This window comes from Terrapene carolina, unplaced genomic scaffold (assembly GCF_002925995.2).
Source record: "Terrapene carolina triunguis isolate 2854851 unplaced genomic scaffold, T_m_triunguis-2.0 Scaffold740, whole genome shotgun sequence".
Lineage (NCBI taxonomy): Eukaryota > Metazoa > Chordata > Testudines > Emydidae > Terrapene > Terrapene triunguis.
The window spans coordinates 2,553,321-2,569,615 of NW_020665091.1; the positions used below are offsets into that span (position 1 = coordinate 2,553,321).

Below are 16,295 nucleotides of genomic sequence, written 5' to 3' on the forward strand. Positions count from 1 at the left end.
CTCTCTGTTTCTCTTTGCCATAGAGGAGAAGGTCTGGTTGAAGCCCTATGTGGATCTACAGCCCTATGAGGACCCGAGCAGGGGGGTCTTGGAGTTCACCAAGGAACTAGATGTGGCCTATGTCACCATGGAGAATGTTATTGGGGAGGGTGAGTCTCATTGGGACTGTCTCCATGCCTTCATTCCTGGGTTCCCCCTCCCACCTCCCCTTGTCTGCCGCCCCTATTCCTGTGTTCCCCAGTAACCTCCTGTCTCTGGCAATGCCGCAGGGGAGTTCGGGGAGGTCTATCGCGGTACCCTGCGCCTGCCAGGGAAGGAGCGTATTGTGGTTGCTATCAAGACCCTGAAGTCAACGTATTCGGACTCTCAGTGGTGGAATTTTCTGCGTGAGGCAACAATCATGGGCCAGTTCAATCACCACAACATCGTGCACCTGGAGGGGGTCGTCACCAAGCGTAAGAGCCCTTGTGGGATGGGCAGTGATGGGCACCGCTGTGCAAGTCCAAGGTGTGGGTAGAATGGCCATATTCCTGTGAGAGCCAGAGGAGGAGAGGATGCTGCCCACTAGCCTGTGCAGGGAGGAGAGGAAGACTGCCATCATGTTAGCCTGTGGTAGGGAGAGATGTAGCTCTGTGGGAGTCCGGGGACACCATCATGAGAGCCCCCAGTAAGGATGGTGGGGGAGTGAGGAGAAGGGATGTGTCTCCTGTGGGCATGAAGAGAGGAAAGGTATGAATTCATCTCTGGAGGTGTGAGGGGGGAAGGCAGGGAGCTGGCTGGGGCTGGGCTCCAAGTTGGGGGTGTGGGGTGGAGGGCACTGCAGGGTGAACAGGAGGTGAGGAGTCATGCTGCTTTGTGGGTAAGGGAGCCGGGTGGCTCGCGGTGGGTCCTGTAGCAGAGAGGGGTGCAGTGTGGGTAATGCTCTCTTTTCCTCTTGCCCCAGGGAAGCCGATGATGATCATCACTGAGTATATGGAGAATGGTGCCCTGGACACGTTCCTCCGGGTGAGGGACCAGAGTTTGTAATGTGTTTAGTATCAAAGGGGTAGCCGTGTTAGTCTGGATCTGTAAAAGCAGCAAAGAGTCCTGTGGCACCTTATAGACTAACAGACGTATATGCATCCGAAGAAGTGGGTATTCACCCACGAAAGCTCATGCTCCTATACGGCTGTTAGTCTATAAGGTGCCACAGGACTCTTTGCTGTAATGTGTTTGTATGCTGTGGGCACTTGCCAGCCACTGCAGGTGCTGAGGGGCAGAGATACTAGGCCGTCTTGGCCACTTCCACTCACAGAGAGCGCTGTTCGCTGGGAATTGCACCCACAGCTGCAGCAGCTGAGGCTGGATCCCATTCAGACTGTTTATTGTCCAGGGTCTTTCACTGCTGGGGAATGAACTGCAGATCCCTGGTTATGATTCCAGAGGGCTCTCCTTCCTCCCTTCTGATCCTCTCACCTGTGATGTTCACTAGTCCCCCTTGCGAGCTGCTAGCCAAGAATCTGTAGACTCCAGTGACCTGATGGAACCTGTTTCTTTCCCCCACACCCTGTAGGAGAACGAGGAGAAGTTCAGCTCTGTACAGCTGGTGGTTATGCTGCAGGGCATTGCCTCAGGCATGACCTACCTCTCAGACCGCAACTACGTGCACCGGGACCTGGCTGCCCGCAACATCCTGGTAACTCACAGCCTGCAGTGCAAGGTGTCTGACTTTGGCCTGTCCCGGATATTGGAAAACGATGTGGAGGGGACGTACGAAACTAAGGTGACATGGCAACAACCTGTGGGAAGACTGGGGCCCCTCAGGGTCTTATAACTTCTAAATGGAGTTATTGTACATTGTGGGTAGAGAGCCTTCTGGATTTCATGCTAAGGGAGACCAGGCCAGGTGAAGATTTGGATGGGAAACCTCCAAGGAGGGGTGTGGGTGACTCAGAAGGTGGTGCTCTTCCCTCTGGAGTAAGTATGGACCTCAGTGTGGTGCTGGCCAGCACTGTGCTGGAGGGGCTGTCTTTTAGGTGAGGCGTAAAACCAAAGTCCTGACCATTTGCAGTCAGCTAAGAGCCTGTGTCACTTTGTATAAACTTTGGGGATTAACCGTGGTGTCCTGACTAAATTCCAACCTGGATGGTTCTATGATGCCTCTCTAGCATTCCCCCTATGGATTCAGTTGGGTAAAGGAGTCTCCTTCACTTTCCCCCCAAAACTATGTCACTCACTGTTAAAAAGTTGCCTCATTTAGTCCAGAGATGGCTGCATGTCACTGGTAGATGAAGTGAGCACATTGTTATATGTGGTTTGTACTGCACTTTGGGATCCTCTGGGATGAACAGTGCTGAAATATGACCAGATGGTAACCGCTAGCTGTGCTCTGGCCCCTCCCTGCAGGGCGGGAAGATCCCCATCCGCTGGACAGCACCCGAGGCCATTGCCCATCGGATCTTCACTTCAGCCAGTGACGTCTGGAGTTACGGCATTGTCATGTGGGAGGTGCTGTCCTTTGGGGACAAGCCCTACGGAGACATGACCAATCAGGAGGTAACAGGGAGGGAGAGGCTGTGGTGTTAGCATGGAGGTCATATGCTGAGCAAGAATCAGGGCCTAGGCTGGGAATGGAATGGATAAGGCACATAAGACCACCTACTTTGCGGAACCCATTGTCTGCAGTCCCTGCTGTGGCACCCCAGCCCCTCTAAGAGTAGCCACTGCCACTAGTGTATGCTAACCCCTGCCCTATAACAGGGGAATAAACTCTTTTTACCCTGACCTCATTCATGTTAGTGGGGCAAGGAAACAAAGACCCAGCCCTCTGGAGTGTCACACCTGTATTTCCCCCACCCCACGTGGAAGGCTGGTCCCAACAGGGTTGGTTAAGCAAGGGCTTCTTTAGCCATAATCCTATATAAAGATAAAGGATGGCTTACTCTGACCAAGGCCACCATGAGTACAGAGAAAAGCTCTTTCCCCCCTTCCCCTCTGAAAACCCCTCTCAGTCTCCTCCTACCTAGACTACCCTTTTGAAGTATTCTGGATAATTATCTTACCTCGTTGTCCCTATTCCCCACCCCCCAGCTCAGCAAGGTTATCCCGCTGGATTCTTCCTCAGAGACTGTTAACCCTTTCCCCACCAATCCTGGGACAGGACTATAGACCCCCATATCTCACATCTGCGAAGATGAACATGTGTGTATGGAGGTGGGGGCACAGTGACAAGTGTCAATTTAAACCCCATTGTACCTATCAATGTGCTCCCTGGCACCTCCAAGCATCCTGATCCCTCGCTAGGCTGTCCAGTAACTTTCCCACACCCCTGTTTATGAAGTGACCCCATCTGCTTTTCATTGCACAGGGCCCCATAAAACTCTGTGACCATCGCATTGCCTTCCCTATGGAGGCATTCTGGCTCCTCTTTGATAATCTCTGTGGCATCTCTGCCATGAGTAGAATCTGGTCACAAGTCTCTCTGCCCTTCTGTGTGTAGGTGATGAAGAGTATAGAGGATGGGTACCGACTCCCCCCCCCTGTGGACTGCCCATCCATCCTCTATGAGCTCATGAAAGGCTGCTGGTCACACGATCGCATGCAACGGCCCCGCTTCCAGGAGATCCAGGGCCAGCTAGAACACTTCATCTCCAGCCCCCATTTACTCCGATCTGTTGCAGACTTCGACCCCAGGTAGGTGGTGCTGGGTTGGGAGGTTCCACAGAACTGGGAGAGAATGCAGTTGGTTCCTGGCTCCAGCATTGGTGCTTTCCCCAGAGGATGGGGCACTGACAAAATAGGGGAGAGGAGCCTCCAGGCTGTGTGTGCAGGACATGGAAGTACTGTCTCTTTGGTGTCAGCACAGGACACTGTTGCTGAGTTAGGGCTCAGGGAGTGTAGGAGCAGACATGCCTGTCTGGCCCCAGCAGAGGGTATTCTTGCTCTTTAGATAAGTTCCAGTTTTATAGTGCTGGCATTCAGTTCAAGTTAGTTGCCTTGATGATGACTTTTTGTCCCCAGGGTGACGCTGCGGCTCCCCAGCTGCAGTGGGTCTGATGGGATCCCTTATCAGTCAATCCCAGAATGGCTGGAATCCATCCGCATGAAGCGGTATATCATCAACTTCCGCACTGCTGGCTTGGACACCATGGAATCCATCCTGGAGCTCACTACTGAGTAAGCAGAAACCACTGCGGCCCTCCTGCCCGGACCTGGCTCCCCTTCGGGTCAGGGGCGAGACCCACACTAAATTTATGCAGCCATCCCTGTGGTATCTGAGCACACCTCCAGAAATGGGTACACAGATTATCCAAGGGGATCATAGCATCCCCTTCCTGCTCCCTAGAGTCACAAAGAGGGGGAGCTTTCCCCTTTCCCAGAAGGTGATAAAACCGACTCATCCTAATCCCCTGGAGCTTGTTCTATAGCTGTAGCCCGCCCCTTCCTCATAGGCTCTGCCAGCTGACGGTCTTCTCTGCTCTGCCCTCCTGGAGTCTGAAATATAAGGGTTATGCTGTGTCCTCCCAGACGTGCCATCAGCCACAGGCAGCTGCTCTTCTTGAGCACTGAGAGGCAGTCTCCTGAGCGAGCCAGCTCCCAGCCCATGTAGGGCTTTGGAAAGGAGGAGCAGGGGCTTGCATCAGACTCTGAACTGGCTAAGCAGGGAAGGCAGAATGTGAGGCTCTGTAGGAACATGTTCTCCATGGTCTCTCTCAGTCAGCTGGCCAGCCACTCTGTGCTCTACCAGCTTTAGCTTCTCACTGGCAGTCAGTCTGCTCTAGGTGCAGCATGTCTAGCCTAGAGATGCTAAAGCTCTGCCTGGATCTCTATTGCCAGGAAAGTGGGTGTCTCCTGCTCAGAGCCAGAGGGGAAAGTACATCCAGGAGCAGAACTGAGTCTAGCAGGACTCCCCCTACCTTTGAGGACAGATTCCTCTGCAGGCTTTGCCAACTGACAGTCTTCTCTGCTCTGTCCATGTGGAGCCTGAACCAGGTGCTGCTCATCCATGCCACCTGGACAGCAGGGAGCCCATGCGGTTGATGCTCAATAGGAAGGAGTCAGAGCAGGCTGCATGGGTGGCCAGGGCCGGCTCTACCATTTTCGCCGCCCCAAGCAAAAAAAAAAAAAGCCGCTTGGACTTCCGCCCGAACTGCCAAAGCAAAAAAAAAAAAAAAGCCACCCGGACTGTGCCCCCCCAGGCACACGCTTCCTCCGCTGGTGCCTGGAGCTGGCCCTGTGGGTGGCACAGCCCTCGTGCTTGCAAGGAGATATCAGGAAATGGGAGGTGTTGGGCCCAGTGTGCATAGCACCAGGGGTGTACGGTAAGTACATAATTTAAGGAAGCATCTGCCCAGAGGAAGGGTAGGAGCCACAGGAGTGGGATGTATGAAGAGGCTGGTTGATTTGGTGGGGGAAAAGGGGGACACAACTGTATCAGGTGGAATATTTACAGCAGTGACATTTAGGTCCAGTGCCATGGGTGTCCATCGTCCTCCCTCCACATCCTCATGCCAAGAAGACAGCAGCTGGCAGGAAGAGTAAGCTGCTGAGTCTGATGGCAGCAGTGACATGCAGCCCTGCAGTGGGCTCTCAACATCCATTGACTACAGGGGAGGGCACTGGGGGGGCAGCAGCTCTAAGCTAGAGGGAGGGAGAAGTGCCTGGACCTAGGAACTGCTCCTAGGGTTTGATTTCCACAGAATGAACAGTAGCTATGTGCCATTCCCTTCCCCCATCAACAAGGAGCAAGAGCAGCAAGTCAGCTGATCTTTCTCTTCTCCCTCCCCCAATCTCTTTAAGGGACTTGAAAAAGATGGGGGTGTCGCTTCCAGGCCACCAGAAGAGGATTCTCTGTAGCATCCAGGGCTTCAAGGAGTGACCGGGCCTCAGGCCCTCACGCTACCAACATTCCCAAGCCTACTGGGTATCACTTGGAGCCATTCCCATGGCAGTTGTTTCCAAGAAGAGAGACTGAGGTGATCAAATCAACTAACAGGACAAAAAGAACTCTCCTGTAAAACCTGCCTGCTCTGCTCTGCCTGCTCCATCCATGTGTGTGTCTGCACCAAGGTTGCAAGGTGCTGTACATACACCAGAGCCAGGACACCGTTCTCAGCTCCAACACTTGACATTCTCTGTACGATATTCTGTGCAGCACTGAAATAGCCCCTGCAGCACAGACTGAGGCCTGAGTGATACAGAGGGGGAAATCTTTAGGGATGCACAGATACATGGAGTGACGGCCCTGTTAAGATCTGTTGAGAGACAAGAGCTGAAATACAGAGAAGAATCTCTGGGGAACCTACACAGGGGCTGGGACAGCAGAAAGCCCCATCCCTGCTTTCCCCACTACCACCTTTGTAGCATATGTTCCCCATTGCTGCAACAGTGCATCTGCCTTCCCCATTTCATTGTTATGGTGGAAGCAGGTACAATCAGCTGCAGAGATCAGGGTAAGGATTCTTCTTAACTTTCTTTGCAGTGAGTATATCTGCCAATAATGCTAAATAATGGTATATGCCTTCCCCTGCTATACACCACCCCATCCTCCCTGTGAGGGAGGGGAGAGCCTGAAAAAGAAGGAAATGGGGTACCCTGCTCTTGCTCATGTGCTTCCCTGTTTCTTCCATGAGAGAGAACCAGGGTTAATGCTGAAGCAGAGCGATTCAGACCCCACCATGTGTGACCTGTACCTCCCCTTCTCCTGCCACCTGTTTTCTCCTGCAGCCTGTTCCAAACGTGGGGATGGGCTGCTTTTGCTGCAAGGGGGATTGTTCCTGTGTGGAAGAAATATGGAATTTTAAAGTCTCAGGGGGAAGGCACGGTGGCCTGTAACATTTTTGTAAATAAACTCGTGGCAGAGGTGGGGGCTCTGTAGCATTCCTTGACTAGTATGTGGGCACTATATGGAGTTTTCCTTCAGTAGTGCCCAGATCAGGGCCGGCTCTAGGCACCAGCAAAACAAGCTGGTGCTTGGGGCGGCATATTTTTAGGGGCGGCATGGCCGGCACCAGAATGCCACCCCTGCCGCCCCTAAAAATGTGCCCCGGCCGCCCTAGCTCACCTCCGCTGCTGCTGCCGCTTGCGCACCATGGCGCGCGAAAGGAGCTGATTCGCACGCCGCTGCTCCCCCTCCCTTCCAGGCTCTCAAACCTGGGAGGGAGGGGGAGATCCCGAGCGGCTGCGGCACGCGAAACAGCTGATTCGCACGCCACTGCTCCCCCTCCCTCCCAGGCTTGAGAGCCTGGGAGGGAGGGGGAGACTCCGAGTGGCCGCGGCGCGCGCGCCGCTTCTCCCCCTCCCTCCCTCCCTCCTAGGCTTGAGAGCCTAGGAGGGAGGAGGCAGGGCTGGGGATTTGGGGAAGGGGCGGAGTTGAGGCGGGGCCGGGGGTGGGGTAAGAAAAAAACGGGGAGGCAGCCAAAATTGTTTTTGCTTGGGGCAGCAAAAATCCTAGAGCCGGCCCGGGCCCAGATGCAGGGTGAGCTCTGTAAGGGCCAGCTATGTTGGGCATAGGCTATCTCTTGCCATACTGCTCAAACCTGAGCTGGCTTATACCTTCTCCTGTTCCCCAACAGGCACTCAACCACAGGAGTCCCTCACACTAGTGGGGCTAGATTTACTGCTGTATCTATTAATACTGCACCACTTATGTTGTCCCTGGGGATCTCCCAGCTCCAGCCCAAACTGGCTGCCCTAGCACTATAAGATCTGACAGACCACAGCCCTGCTGCAGTGGCACAGCTGTCAGCTATGCAAGCACTTAAGTGAAGCCAATGTAGGCACTCCTAGCTGCTGCTGTGGAAATGACACTCCTGTCAACTCTGCAGCCACACTGCACGAGAGACCCTGTTCAAGGGAGAGACAGACACCAGAATGTCAAATCCTTCCCAGCAAAACTCCTACCCCCCACTGAAGTGCAAGGTAGCATTTTAATTACAGTAGTGAAGAACAATGCAGGCTGCTGAACAGGAGCCCCAGGCTGGAGCCCTTTCCAGACACCATTACACCTGGCTCTCTGTTTAGAAGACAGTCTTTCCCCCTCCCTCAGATTAGTTCTGCAGCTGATCACAAAAAAAGAAAAGTTATCTGAACTGTATATCACACCACATGCTGCTGATCTGCTCACATAAGGCCCCCAGTCCTTATCAGTGCTGCGGGAAATCTGATTGCTCTTAGCAAGGACATAAGGAAGAGGGCTGTCCCTGGGTGCTAGTGGCACATGGGCCATGGCGAGAGAAACAAAAGTGCTGTATGCTACAGGCAGGGATGTTGAGAACTCAAGCTAGACTTTTGCCTTCCAAGACCATTCAGAATGAAGGGCAATAAGAGGATGCAGTCCTCCATCTGGAACAGCCATTGTTAAAGCTTTGATCAGTTTTTAAGCAGCAGCGTTAAGTCTTGCTGGATTTCAACTGGGGCAGTTTGACCTTATTGACCTAAAACTATACGTTTGTCTTAATAAACTGGAACGTAGCAGGCTGATGAGATAACCTACTTGCTGTAGATTCAGAAATGTGATGCAGCCTGGTTTCTACTCAACACCAAAAGTGGCAGAGTAAACACAGGGCCAAATAGTTTATTTGCACAGCAATAGCCACATTTATTCACAATCCCCAAGTTCAGTAACAAATTCCCTACTATCATCCTATCTTATGCTATAATCCTAGTATATATTGGGGTACAATATCTACACGGTCACATACTATTTTTCCCTAGGACCCTTCCCTCATTCAGTGCACAAGAACAATAGTGCTCAGTCACTGAGGCAGCAATCCAATATTTCTTTTATTGAGCGCAGGAACAAATATTCATTTCTTCATGGGCTTCTTCAACAATGTCAGAGATCCGAATGTAACTTCCCAACATCTCCGAGAGATGGAGATAAGATAGCTGAGGACTAACACAGGCACAGAGACAAAGACAAAGTTGTGTATGACCACTATTTTAAGTCCCATTTGATGCACCGACCATCCTCAGCTCCCATTGTCTCCAACTTTACTTGAGAGTATTCTGCACGTGTGAGAAGTCAGGTTATAGGTGTTTCATGGTGGGCCTCCAGAAAATGAGGAGCAGCATACAATTAGCAATCTTGCAAAAACTCTGGTTTAAGTGATTTGCCCAGCAGCAGCTTGAAGTTTATGTCAGATTCAGAAAATCTGCCTAGTTTCCAATCCAGGGGCTTAAACACAAAGCCATCTTTTTTCATGCAATCTTCCAATGTGGTAGGCATCCCACAAGCAACCCTTCTTTAGCCACTATCTATCCTTTATAATGGATGAGGGAGGGAGAGAAAGAAGGTATGTAATGTGATCATGAGCTTGTGCAATTTCTCAGTTGCCTCCAGCTGTAAAGAGTAAAGAATATTTGTCTGCCCCTTGGGTAAGGACATGCAGCCTTGTTTAGCCACAAGGGTTATGAAATATTAACACCAGGCAATAGAAAAGGCTATACATGAGGCCCTGTTCTATTGACTTCAAGCCTAGTGCATCTTCCCCTAAACAAAGGGGTACTGAGAGCCTATGCACTTGGAACATTCTGCAAATTAAGGAACACCTGTAGAGTAAGTTGCACTGAGCTTGGGCAAATGGTGAGATGGTTAGAGGCATAGATAACTTGGCAAGTCAGAGGTACAACAAAAGACAACTTCTCTCAACACGACAGGCCAGTTTTTGAATTCCTACTCTAAACTATGGAGATGTTACAGCTGATTTTGTTTTACACACACTGCTAAAGTTACCTTCTCCCTACCCCTGATCCCAGAAAAGCCTGAACTGTTTGTGCTCTGAAAAACAAAAACAAAAAACACATCTCAAAGCCCAAGCATGGGAAATTTCAGGCTGAAAGAAAGAGTTGGGGAGTTTTAGTAATTGAAAAACAGGGTTTATAATGGGAAGGGTTAGACAACCCTAAACTATAGGCAGTGCTGTGCACTCCACCTACACATTTTTGTTAAACTAGGAAGATAGTCAAGAAATGAAACCCTTTCTTTTGAGAATTCCCCTCACCTAACAAAATGTTCATGGGGAAAAAAATTCTCTACCCAATTCTACCTAAGGTCACCAACAGGTTTCAAATAGATCAGTTCAGATTGGCTGAAAATAGTGGTGAGGTTTTTTTTATTTTTTTAAACACAGGAGAGCAAGCTTACCATAAGCTATTTTCAAACTTATGGAGCAGAAAGATTTTTAAAAACCCTTAAATTCAAAGACCAATCAGTTCTCAAAATGCCCCTGCATCAGTCTGGACACCCCCATTTCACACAGGTTTAGTTGGCTAGGAGTATGTTCCAGTGTGGTGGGAACAGAAGGAATGAGCAGGCTGCAGTTCCACACCACCTTTCCAAAAAGGCACACCAGTCCATGTTCTCTCAACACAAGATCATAGAATATCAGGGTTGGAAGGGAACTCAGGAGGTCCTCTAGTCCAACCCCTTGCTCAAAGCAGGACTAATCCCCAGACAGATTTTTACCCCAGATCCCTAAATGGCCCCCTCAAGGATTGAACTCACAACCCAGGCCAATGCTCAAACCACTGAGCTATCCCTCCCCCCCTTCCACTGCTCCAACTTGAGGGGCTACTCATCAGTTTCATGTTGAACAAGCTTGCTTCGATAGCATCAAAGGCACTTCTAGGACTTGAATCCCTGTTGGCTACAATTGGCGATGAATTAGCACACTAAGAAAAACAAATGCAACTCCATTATCTGTCACTGGAGTATTTATGTTTTACTCTGAAATTATAATGGCACATCCCCAGAATTCCAGGCAAGCTAGGCAGAAGCACAGCAGCATGAAAATACCCCCAGAATAAAAATAGGAGGCACAACCAAGCAGCAACTCCGGGTGGAACAACACTAACAGTCAGTAGTACAGTGATCTCCAACCTTTTTACACCCAAGGTCACTTTTCAACCAAGGATTTACCCTTCCCCAAAGTTCCACCCTGCTCGCTCTCCCCCACCCTCACTTTCACCAGGCAGGGGTAGGGATTCGGGGGGGGGGGGGGGCGAGCTCTAGGCTGAGCCTGGGGCAGCGGGTTGGGGTGCAGGGTGCTGGCTCTGTGAGGGGGGGCATCAGGGCTGGGGCTTGGGGTGCGGCCTCCCGCTGGGCAGCACTTACCTCCGGCAGCTCCCAGTTGGTGGCAGGCGCAGTGAGGCTAAAGCAGGGTCCCTGCCTACCCCGGCCCCACACCGCTCCTGGAAGGGGCCAACATACCCGTGGCCCCGCATGCTGCCCCTCTCTGGCAGGGAGAGCTGCAGAGTGCTTGCAGGCAGGAGCAGTACGCAAAGGGAGACCCCTGTCTCTCCCCCCCCCCAGGGGGCCACTGGCCACTTTTGGGAGCAGCGTGGGACCAAGGTAGGGAGTCTGCCTAAGCGGCAGCTACACTGCACCACTGGAGATCACGGTCAACTGGGAGATCCTCTAGGATCGACCAGTCAATTGTGATCGACCAGTTGGTGACCACTACAGTGGTAGATGCAATATCCATTTTGTCTAGCTTGTACAGAGTGCTCCCTGCCCCACACCAATCAGTGAGACTGGTTTTCTGGAAAAGATCCAGTTTGCCATCTGCAAAATTGCATTTTTCAGGCCAGCAGCCCACGTTTTCTATATTCCTAATCACTCTCCCATGCCATTTCAATGGGATGGAATATTATGCTTCACTTCTTGTCCTGTTGTGCAGAGTTTCACGTATGCAACAACTAGGGTGAGTAGATGTCCCGATTTTATAGGGACATTCCTGATATTTGGGGCTTTGTCTTATGTAGACACCTATTACCCCACAGCCCCTGTCCCAATTTTTCACATTTGTGTGTGGTCACCCTAGCAACAACTACATGTAGGTATTAGGTCGTTGGGCGAGTCTATATGCAAACACAAGCACTTCAGCATCTCTCTACTACAGGAAGTATGCCAAAGAAATCAACAAGGCAGATTGCTGGTTTAAATGCACACAGGAAATCCAGAATTAGATTTCCTATTGCAAATTTTATTGACCCCCCCCCTCCCTCACAGGCGTATTGCAGAAAGACTTTTGTTAACTGCACATACAACTGCTACATGGTGGACATATTATACCTGGACTTCAGCGAGGCTTTTGACAGTCCCACATGACATTCTGATAACTACGCTGGAGAAATGAAGGTTTGGTGGAACTACCATTAAGCGGATACAAAAATGGTTAAACAACTGCAAAGAGTAACTATTAATGGAATGATGTCAGATTGGAGGGAAATCTCAAGTGGGGTTCCACAGGGATCTGTTGTAGGTCCAGTGTTAACATCTTTATTAATGAACTGGAGGTAAGCATAGAGAGCACACTGATCAAGTTTGTAGATGACACAAAGCTGCGAGGGGCAGAGGTTTGCCAATACTTTGGAGCTACAATTCAGAGAGATCTTGATAAATTGGAGGATTGGGCTATAGACAACAAAATGAAATTCAACAAAAACAAAAGTAAGGTGCTAGACTTTGGTTTTTCTTCCCCTAAGGCACAAATACAGATTGGGGGAACTGTCTTGGCAGCAGCACTGCTGAGAAGGATCTGGGAGTTGTAGTGGATCACAACCTCAACATGAGCCAGCTGTTTATTTTAAAAAAAAAAAACCCCACCAAATGCAATTTTAGGTTGCATTAACAGAGGCATAGCATGCAAGCCACAGGAGATGATAGTACCGCTCTAATTGCCACTGGTTAGGCCTCAGCTGGAGTAGTGTGTCCAATTTTGGTCACCCATGCATAGAAAGGATGCAGAGAACCTGGAAAGGATCCAGAGGCAAGTGACAAAGATGATCAAAGGGATGGAATGCAAGCCATATGAGCAAAGGCTGAAGGAACTGGGCATGTGTAGTTTGGAAAAGAGGAGATAAAGTTGGGGGAGAGGGGACTTGACAGCCGTCTTCAAATACTTAAAAGATGGCCATTAAAAAAGATGGAGAAAAGTTGTTCTCTTCTGCCACAGTCAGGACAAGAGGCAATGGGGTCAAACTACAGCATAGCAGATTTAAATTAAATCTCAGGAAAAATCTTCCTGTTAGAACAGTAGGACAATGGAACAGACTGCCTAGGGAGGTTGTGGAAGCTTCTTCACTGGAGGCTTTCAAAAGGAGTCTGGATAGTCATCTGTCTTGGATGGTCTAGACACAATAAATCCTGCATCTTGGCAGGGGACTAGATTAGATGACCCTTGCGGTCCCTTCTAACCCTATGGTTCTATGGCAAGTTTTATGATCATGAGATGTATATGTGACAAGCAATAGCCACATAGATATAGACTGCAAGGGCTGGTCCACACTAACCCCCCAGTTCGAACTAAGATACGCAACTTCAGCTACGTGAATAATGTAGCTGAAGTCAAAGTATCTTAGTTCGAACTACAAGGTACTTGTCGCGATAAATCGATCCCGGAAGTGCTCGCCGTCGACACCGGTACTCCGCGAGAGGAGTACGCGGAGTCGACAGGGGAGCCTGCCTGCCGTGTGTGGACCTGCAGTAGGCAGGCTCCCCTGTCGACTCCGCGTACTCCTCTCGCGGAGCAGGAGTACCGGTGTCGACGGCGAGCACTTTCGGGATCGATTTATCGTGTCTAGACAAGACGCGATAAATCAATCCCAGAAGATCGATTGCTTACTGCTGAACCCGGAGGTAAGTATAGACATACCCTAAGAGAGTCTTCGGCCTTTAAGGACTCAACCACTAGAACTAAGGCCTTGTCTATATGACAATTGCTTTGCCAGTATACCTATCTCAGCAAGACACTAGAGATGCTGTAAACCTGAAAGTTAAATTTAAGTTGACTAATTTCAAAACATTCAGGCAGTGATGGTTTTCTGGTGCCCAGCTTAGATGTGGAAGGATCTTTTAGGTCAGTTCAAGAGCAACTTGGGATCTACCTCTCCTGTCCCTTCCACACACACAGACCCCCAGCATATTCACCAGCTACCCCTTTAGCTTCACCTGTTACAAGTAAAATACCCTTGTGCAGAACCTAGGGAATAGGCTGAACATGAGCTTCCCCAGACCAATATTTGAGTGATGTGATATACTAGTGGATCACACAGGAAGGGCAACCAACCATCAACAAAACAGGAAAAATTGCTAGACACTTATCAAATACACACTGTAAACAAACAAAGGAGAATATTTCTCTAATCTCTTTCACTTCTATTCTAGGGATCTTGGGGGTTACTTAGAATAGAAATGAAGCATTCAGAGGGAAACATGAGTTTCAAGTTGGCAGTGTTGCTTTCAACTCTCTCACCCTTGTTTCCTACCACCAGGAACAATGAGTTTATTACAAGCAATAGGTTACATTCTATATACATAGGATAGGTTAAGATAATGCTGAGCTTTCAATTGCACTAAAGTTGGAAACGCATGTCCCATTGTGCATATGATCTCAACTCAGAGACAGCAAGCAATAGGACTAACATTATGGGATTATAACAGGAGATGCTCGTAAAATGCATATGTAATGCAAACACACCCCACAGTGCTCGGTGCACAAACCAGAAGCCTTCAGCACCAAAAATCAAGAGCACCTACTACGGCTCTAGAAGTATTAACTCAGCTGTAAATAAGTATCAGGCAGAAAAGATTACACATGTGCAAGACCAGGCAAAATAAGAGGTACTGGGTTTTCTGACAGTGACAGTCAAATAGAGAGCATTTATACACTTAACTCACCAAGGTGTTGCTAGCAGTAGATGTTTGTGAAGTGATGGAATGAATGTAAGAATTTATGTGTAAAGCAACAAGTATTATTGCCACCTGATTCTTATTCAGGCTAGAAAGGCCTATGAATTAGATACACAACCTCTTGCTTGCTAGAAGCATCAAGCATTCACATGACCACAAAGCTGCTAGTGGGATGCCTCAGCTGTCAGTTGCTTCTCAGTTTGCAAGTGATCTTTGGAGAGAGGCAACTGTTGTCTGTCTCTATTAATGCAAATAGAAAATTGCATTAATAGTTTGACTTTCAAGCCTCAAAAATTTGATCATACTCACTGGGGATTGGTCCTGCTTTGAGCAGGGCGTTGGACTAGATGACTTCCTGAGGTCCCTTCCAACCCTGATATTCTAGGATTCTCACAGTATGCGTTTAGAATCATAAAAATAAGGCAACCTACATACTGTACTGGTTAATCACAAAACATGTTGCAAGTGAGGGAGACAATGTGGTTCTACTCAGAAAAATGACTGAGAAACTGGCCCCTCCTCATTCTCTACTGCTACACCATGTGTAGCAGAGTCCCAGGTACATACTATAGCATCTAAAGATTTTCCTGCTTTTCACTCCTGTGAGTGCTGCAGAGACACTAGACAGAGCTAACAGGTGCCTATCTCTGCTCAGGAGTCACAGCCACAAACCCCTCTTCTGGGGTTAGGCAAGTGGTGTTTTGTTTTTTAAACACAAACAGTGAGATGGTGGTGCTGTTCCTCCCCCTTTATAATTTCTGCCCCAGGGGTTAGAGCACTCACCCAGGCTGTGGGAGACCCAGGCTCAATTGCCCCCTCTGCCTGATGTGAAGAAACTGGAACTTGTGTTCCACCCCACCCCCATTCCCATGCAGATGCCCTAGGTCTATGGGGTATTCTGGGGCATGCTTCTCATTCTCTTGTTTGAGCTGTTCTACTGTGTAAGTACTTAAGACCAGAGAAAGGAGGACTCCATAGACCAGTGGTTAGGGCATTCTTTTGCAGCTGGGAGAGGGGGAGTAAGAGGAGACCCAAATTTAATTCCATTCTCCACATCAGGCAGAGAGGGAACTGAACCCTGTCTCCCACATCCCAGCTGAGAGCTCTAACCAGTGGGCTAAGAATTAGAGGGGGCAGCACCACTACTCTCCCCTCCCACCATTTTATGTGGAGTTTGGCATGCTTGGAGAAAACTCTGATTGGAACAGGCCCCACAGGCAACATAAAGTAGGTGTTTCCCCACCTGAGGATCCCACAGGTGCTTAAGTGTGAGATAAGCACCTGGGCACCTCAACTGAAGAGGCTGTGCACATGCTCACTGGCAGAAACTTGGCACCAAAGGGACTTTAGTAGAGGAAGTTTAGGTGCCTAGAGGATTAGGCAGTAGTTGAGTGGAGATTTGAAGATCTGTGTCATTTAGGCTAGATCCATAAAAAGATTTAGGTGTCAAAAAATCAGAAGATACAACAGGAGCATTGTGAAAGAGCCCAGAGACGCTATGGTACTTCCAAAGAAGGACGTGCATTCAGGGTTGGGCACCATTCAATTCTGGAGAAGGTCCAGAGAACAAACAATTAACCTAATCAAAAGTATGGAGGGCTTTAGGTTCAGATATTAGGTA

General features: G+C 49.4%; 1 protein-coding gene across 1 annotated transcript in view; it reads left to right on the plus strand.

The window, feature by feature from the left end:
• Positions 1–6,825, plus strand: part of EPHA1 (EPH receptor A1) — a 70,982-nt gene extending 64,157 nt beyond the window's left edge. The window contains exons 11-18 of the mRNA XM_026660227.1: positions 24–149; positions 270–455; positions 944–1,005; positions 1,553–1,762; positions 2,386–2,535; positions 3,479–3,672; positions 4,000–4,155; positions 5,779–6,825. Coding sequence (XP_026516012.1) covers positions 24–149; positions 270–455; positions 944–1,005; positions 1,553–1,762; positions 2,386–2,535; positions 3,479–3,672; positions 4,000–4,155; positions 5,779–5,857 — 1,163 coding nt within the window. The 3' untranslated portion in view covers positions 5,858–6,825. The remainder of the gene's footprint in view (positions 1–23; positions 150–269; positions 456–943; positions 1,006–1,552; positions 1,763–2,385; positions 2,536–3,478; positions 3,673–3,999; positions 4,156–5,778) is intronic.
• Positions 6,826–16,295: the final 9,470 nt, after the last annotated feature.